This window comes from Nerophis ophidion, linkage group LG28 (genome assembly GCF_033978795.1).
Source record: "Nerophis ophidion isolate RoL-2023_Sa linkage group LG28, RoL_Noph_v1.0, whole genome shotgun sequence".
In the NCBI taxonomy this organism is placed as follows: domain Eukaryota; kingdom Metazoa; phylum Chordata; class Actinopteri; order Syngnathiformes; family Syngnathidae; genus Nerophis; species Nerophis ophidion.
The window spans coordinates 7,521,018-7,528,360 of NC_084638.1; the positions used below are offsets into that span (position 1 = coordinate 7,521,018).

At 29.0% G+C, this 7,343-nt stretch overlaps 1 protein-coding gene across 1 annotated transcript in view; it reads right to left on the reverse strand.

Annotated features, from left to right (window-relative positions):
• Positions 1-3,452: 3,452 nt before the first annotated feature.
• Positions 3,453-7,343, reverse strand: part of LOC133545084 (gastrotropin-like) — a 5,772-nt gene continuing 1,881 nt past the window's right edge. The window contains exon 4 of the mRNA XM_061890407.1: positions 3,453-3,562. Coding sequence (XP_061746391.1) covers positions 3,512-3,562 — 51 coding nt within the window. The 3' untranslated portion in view covers positions 3,453-3,511. The remainder of the gene's footprint in view (positions 3,563-7,343) is intronic.

A 7,343-nucleotide genomic window follows, 5' to 3' on the forward strand; every position in this document is an offset into this window, starting at 1 on the left:
CCAAATAAAAAAAAAAACATCCGTCGTGATGTATTTAGTTATGATTTTAAACGATAGGCAGAATTAAAAACATAAATAAATAAAAACAGCCGTCATGATGTCTTTCAGGATTGTGTATGATAGGCAGAATAAAAATGAAAAAAAAAATTTAAAAAAAAAACATTCCTCGTGTTGTCTTTCATGATTGTGAACGATAGGCAGAATTAAAATAATTAATAATAATAAAAATATTAATAATAAAAACATCGGTTTTGATGTCTTTCATAATGATTGTGAACATGAGACGGAATCTTTTTTTTTTTTTTATCCAAATAAAAAAAAAAAACATCCGTCGTGATGTATTTAGTTATGATTTTAAACGATAGGCAGAATTAAAAACATAAATAAATAAAAACAGCCGTCATGATGTCTTTCAGGATTGTGTATGATAGGCAGAATAAAAATGAAAAAAAAAATTAAAAAAAACATTCCTTGCGTTGTCTTTCATGATTGTGAACGATAGGCAGAATTAAAAATAAATAAATAAATCATCCATCGTGATGTCTTTCATAATGTTTGTGAACAATAGGCAGACTTAAAAAAAAAAATTTAAAAAGTGCAATTCCCCTTTACTTTGGTACGATCAATTACTACTAATACACTCTCACTTCTTATTTGATGTTTATTTCTCCCGTATTTGACCTATTTCTGAGGTCCCCGGCGCAGTCTGCTGGGAACACAAAAGGTCCACTCCTCAAGTCTTCAAATGGGGACCAATCAGAAAAGGAGAAAATGGCCAATCAACAACACCCGGCGGAGAAAGGGCCAATTAGGCCTGTTTGTCTTGGAGGACAAAGGCGGCCATGTTGGCCAGTGATTGCAGCAGCTACACAAACACGCTGAAATGATAGCTTACTTTCTGCCTGATCTTTTCCAGGAGCCTTGCTTCTTGATTGCATCGGCGAGGGAGGGAGAGGACGCCCCTCATTATGGCGCCAAAACAGCCGGCACGGGACTTTTTGTTTTCATCAGGGAGCTATTGAGTCGAGTCCTTAGTCTGGAAGCCTGACTCAAGATCTTCATCAAGCTGGAGATTTTGGAACTTGGGAGGAGAGCCAATAACTGATTGTTCGGACATGTTGGACCATTCCTTCAAACGCTGCACGAAACCGAAGACGGGACCAGAACATACGTGACATGGATGTACCTTAGTATGTGCCGTGGTAAAACTGCAATATTAAAGCCTGCATAGCACATGCTGGCCAACAATCACGTCATGGTTAACAGTGCACCATTGTCTAAAGGTCGGTATGGTCACCACCTTTTTATGAGGGAAAAGTTAAATTAATGAGGTCAGAAGTTTTAAATAGGTGATAAAAAGTCAAATTATAAATGATAAATTATGAAAAAAATATATTTGTATTATCACTTTGACGACAGTTTTATTTTGTTTAGCTTTTTATGAGATAAAAAGTCCAATTTATGATGTCAGAATTTTTAAATTATAAGATACTAAATTCAAAATTATTAGGAAAAAAAATCATTTTATTATCCCTTTGACAACCGTTTTATTTATTTTTATTTTTTTTATGACAAAAAAAAGTCAAATTATTGGAAAATAAATTAAAAATGATTAATGGAAAAAAGTCATCATCATTTAGACACCAGTTTGTTTCATTTAGTTTTTTACCTGATAAAATGTCAAATTATGAGGTCAGAAAATTTAAATTCGGAGATAAGAAATTAGAAAAGTCATTTTATTTTCCCTTAGACAACGCTTTTTTTTTTATTATTTAGCTTTTTCACGAGACGAGAAGTTAGAATTATGAGGTCAGATCATTTTAAATATGAGATAAAATGTCAAATTTTGAAATAATGAATTCAAAATTATGAGAAAAAGTGATTTTATTATCACTTAGACAACAGTTTGTTTTCTGTTTCTTTTTTATGTGTTCAAAAGTAAATATTATTAGCGCTTGTCTTTTATTACTGCCTGCATAGCACATGCTGGCCAATGATCACGTCCCCATCATGGTTAACAGTGCACCATTGTCTAAAGGTCGGTATGGTCACATGCTTTCTCCACCTTTTTATGAGGGAAAAGTTAAATTAATGAGGTCAGAAGTTTTAAATAGGTGATGAAAAGTCAAATTGTGAGATACTTAATTAAAAATTATGAGAAAAAAATATTTTTTACAATCACTTTGACAACAGTTTGTTTTGTTTAGCTTTTTTATGAGCTAAAAAGTCCAAATATATAGGTCAGAATTTTTAAATAAAAGATAAAAGGCCAAATTATACGATACAAAATCCTAAATTATGAGGAAAAAAATCATTTTATTATTACTTTGACAACAGTTTTTTTTTTTGTGAAAGAAAAAAAAAAGTCAAATTATGAGAAAATAAAATTCAAAATTTGACTTTTTTGTTTCGTAAAAAAAACAAAATAAAACAAACTGGTGTCTAAGTTATAATATGACATTTTTTTCTTTCATAATTTTGAATAATTTTCTCATAATTTGACATTTTGTCTCATAAATAGCAAAATAAAACCAACTGTTGTCTAATTGATAATAAAATGACTTTTTTTCTTTAATAATTCTGAATTTATTTTAGCATAATTCGACTTTTTATCTCATAAATTAAACTTTCTGATCTTAAATGTTCGACTTTTTATCTCATAAAAAGCAAAATGAAACAAACTGTTGTCAAAGTGATAATAAAACTACTTTTTTCTCATCATATTTAATTCAGTATCTTGTAATTTGACATTTTATCTCCTATTTAAAACTTTCTGACCTCATAATTTTAACTTTTTATCTCGTGAAAAAGCTAAATAAAACAAACTAATGTCTGTGATAATAATAGTGTAAGTGATGATAAAAGTTATTTTATTATTACTTACACAACGGTTTGTTTTATTTTGCTTTTTTATGGATAAAAAGTCAGAATTTTGAAGTCAGAATTTTTAAATAGGATATAAAAAGCCATATTATGAGATATTAAATAAAAAAATATGAGAAAAAAGTTATTTTATTATGACAGGAAATGTGGTCTTACTGTTCCGGTCTTGTAGTGGTTCTGATAGAGAAATAGGAACTATCTTTTATAGAGTCCTGAAAGAAGTGGTTCATAAACGTAATAAAATCAGGGGAAAACGAAGGAAATGTCTCTTAAAAAATATCACTGTTATCATCGTGTGTCTGCAGTGATCACTTTGCAAAATGTTTGTTTGAACATTTGATTTGTTTGAGAAACTTTTTGGTGTTTTCCTACTACAGAAGTAGTTTTTGAGAGTAAAACTAAACCTCATTAATTTGCGTTCTTTTCTGGTTGCTATGAAGAAAATATCCCTACTAGTTTTAAGAGAGTAGATGAATATAGCCTGATGGCGCTAGCTAACATTGCTGTACATCTGCAGCTAAATCACAAGAGTAAATATCAGAGAGAGAAAAAGGCAATGGAAACACAAGTTGAAGGTTTGGTGGTACTTTATTCACGGAGTCTGGACCCCAAAAAGGTCCCCGAGAACTCAGATCTTCTTGCTGGTCCTCTTCAGCACCACCGACCCAGCTGTGGAGGTCTGGTGGGAGAGGGGGAGGAACATAGCACTTTATAGACGCTCCCTAGACATTTAAATTGCGTTAAGTCTTCATCCTGTTCAAAAATGACTGCGCTAAAATGGAAAAATGGAAATATATTCAATTAAATTGCAAGACAATAAAATAAAATAAATAAATTAAATTAAATATTAAATAAAAAAAGGAAGCTAAATGTATTAATAACATATAATATGGATAGTAATAAACTGTCAATAAAATTAAAGCGCAAATGAAAATACAGATTCACCACTTTAGTCATATTTTTTGCGCTTACATTTTTTTTTTTAATTCTGTTTTATTTTGTCATTACATACAATGTGTATTATGTTGTGCTAAAATAAATCTACGGATGTTTCTTTAAAAACATCTTTCAATGAATTTAAAGTCCAAAATTAAAATACAGCTTCACCACTTTAGTTATATTTTTTGCGCTTACGATTTGTTTTTAATTCTGTTTTATTTTGTCATTACATACAATGTGTATTATGTTGTGCTAAAATAAATCTACGGATGTTTCTTTAAAAACATCTTTCAATGAATTTAAAGTCCAAAATTAAAATACAGCATCACCACTTTAGTTATATTTTTTGCGCTTACATTTTTTTTTTAATTCTGTTTTATTTTGTCATTACATACAATGTGTATTATGTTGTGCTAAAATAAATTTACAGATGTTTCTTAAAAAAAAATCTTTCAATGAATTTACAGTACAAAATTAAAATACAGCTTCAGCACTTTAGTCATATTTTTGGCGCTTACATTTTTTTTTTAATTCTGTTTTATTTTGTCATTACATACAATGTGTATTATGTTGTGCTAAAATAAATTTACAGATGTTTCTTAAAAAAAAATCTTTCAATGAATTTAAAGTACAAAATTAAAATACAGCTTCACCACTTTAGTCATATTTTTTGCGCTTACGATTTTTTAAAATTCTGTTTTATTTTGTCATTACATACAATGTGTATTATGTTGTGCTAAAATAAATCTACGGATGTTTCTTTAAAAACATCTTTCAATGAATTTAAAGTCCAAAATGAAAATACAGCTTCACCACTTTAGTCATATTTTTTGCGCTTACGATTTTTTTTAATTCTGTTTTATTTTGTCATTACACACAATGTGTATTATGTTGTGCTAAAAAATATTTACAGATGTTTCTTTAAAAAAATCTTTCAATGAATTTAAAGTACAAAATTAAAATACAGCTTCACCACTTTAGTCATATTTTTTGCGCTTACGATTTTTTTAAAATTCTGTTTTATTTTGTCATTACATACAATGTGTATTATGTTGTGCTAAAAAATATTTACAGATGTTTCTTAAAAAATATATTTCAATGAATTTAAAGTACAAAATGAAAATACAGCTTCACCACTTTAGTCATATATTTTGCGCTTACGATTTTTTAAAATTCTGTTTTATTTTGTCATTACATACAATGTGTATTATGTTGTACTAAAAATATTTACAGATGTTTCTTAAAAAAAAATCTTTCAATGAATTTAAAGTCCAAAATTAAAATACAGCTTCACCACTTCAGTCATATTTTTTTGCGCTTAAAAAACTTCTCTACGGCTTTAGCTCCAGACTTCTTCTGTTTGTTCGATGTTGTCATTACTGCCACCAGTGGTGGGAAAAGTGTATTACACCTGAGTACCACCGCGGCCCAGAAACAAGTATTTTATCGTGGCCCCTAGGGGCATCCACAATGGACCCTAGGGCTAAGAACCCCTGATCCAGACCATGGACGTGTTTGAAATGTCGATTTAAAACATCAGAGGTCCTCTTTAAGTCAAAACCTTGTTCACTTTGGGGCCCAACATTTCCACAACTATTTGGCTTTTTCACCAGATACAAAGTTAAAATTTAAATTATGAGATAAAAAAAATATTCAACATTATGAGGAAAAAAAGTGATAATATTATCACTTTGACAACAGTTTGTTGTATTTAGATTTTTACAGTTCAACCTATTTATTAAATTAAAAAACTCGAATTATGAGGTCAGAAAATGTAATTTATGAGATTAAAAAGTCAAATTGTTGAATAAACAATTAAAAATTATCAGGGGATTTTATTTTATTTTTGTCACTTTTATTAGATTAAAAAATCGAAATTATGAGGTCAGAAAATATAATTTTTGAAATAAAATGTCGAATTATAAGATAAAAAATGTAACTTTATGAGGAAAAAAGTCATTTTATCCTCACTTTGTCAACACTTTGTTTTTATTTTGCTTCTCTATGAGATAAAAACTCAAATTATTCAATAAACAATTTAAAATTACCGGGGGAAAATAGTCATTTTATTAACTCTTCGACAACGGTTTGTTTTATTTAGCTTTTTTTATTGATGTAAAAAGTCGAGTATTTGCAACAAATTTGTCATTTTACTTTAGATTTTCATCCAATTAAAAAATGACTGCACTAAAATAAGAAAAAAAATTAAAAAAATATTAAATTAATAATAAACTGTCTGCAAATTAAAATACAGCTTCACCACTGTAGTCATATTTTTTTGCGCTTAATTTTTTTTCTATGCCTTTAGCTCCAGACTTCTTCTGTTGTCATTACTGCCACTAGTGGTGGGAAAGTGTATTACACCCGAGTACCACCGCGGCCCAGGAAAAAAGTCATTTTATCCTCACTTTGTCAACACTTTGTTTATATTTTGCTTCTTTATGAGATTAAAAAAATCAGAAATATAAGGTGGGACTCAAATTATTAAATAAACAATTTAAAATTAAGAGGGGAAAATAGTAATTTCATTATCACTTCGACAACAGTTTGTGTTATTTTGTTTTTTTTATTGATATAAAAAGTCGAGTTTTAACAATAAATTTGTCATTTTACTCTAGATTTTCATCCAATTAAAAAATGGCTGCACTAAAATAGGAAAAAAAATAAAAAAAATATTCAATTAATAATAAACTGTCTGCAAATTAAAATACAGCTTCACCACTGTAGTCATATTTTTTGCGCTTAAATTTTTTTTCTATGCCTTTAGCTCCAGACTTCTTTTGTTGTCATTACTGCCACTAGTGGTGGGAAAGTGTATTACACCCGAGTACCACCGCGGCCCAGGAAAAAAGTCATTTTATCCTCACTTTGTCAGCACTTTGTTTATATTTTGCTTCTTTATGAGATAAAAACAATCAGAAATATAAGGTGGGACTCAAATTATTAAGTAAACAATTCAAAATTAAGATGGGAAAATAGTGATTTCATTATCACTTCGACAACAGTTTGTTTTATTTTGCTTTTTTTAATTGATATAAAAAGTCGAGTAGTAACAATAAATTTGTCATTTTACTCTAGATTTTCATCCAATCAAGAAATGACTGCACTAAAATAAGAAAAACATATATATATATTAAATTAATAATAAACTGTCAGTAAAATTAAAGTGCAAATTAAAATACAGCTTCACCACCGTAGTCATATTTTTTGCGCTTAAATTTTTTTTCTATGCCTTTAGCTCCAGACTTCTTCTGTTGTCATTATTGCCACTAGTGGTGGGAAAGTGTATTACACCCGAGTACCACCGCGGCCCAGGAAAAAAGTCATTTTACCCTCACTTTGTCAAGTATTAACAGTCGAGTATTAACAATAAATTTGTCATTTTACTCACGATTTTCATCAAATTAAAAAAATGACTGCACTAAAATTAGAAAAAAAAAATATATATTAAATTAATAATAAACCGTCTGCAAATTAAAATACAGCTTCACCACTGTAGTCATATTTTTTTGCGCTTAAAT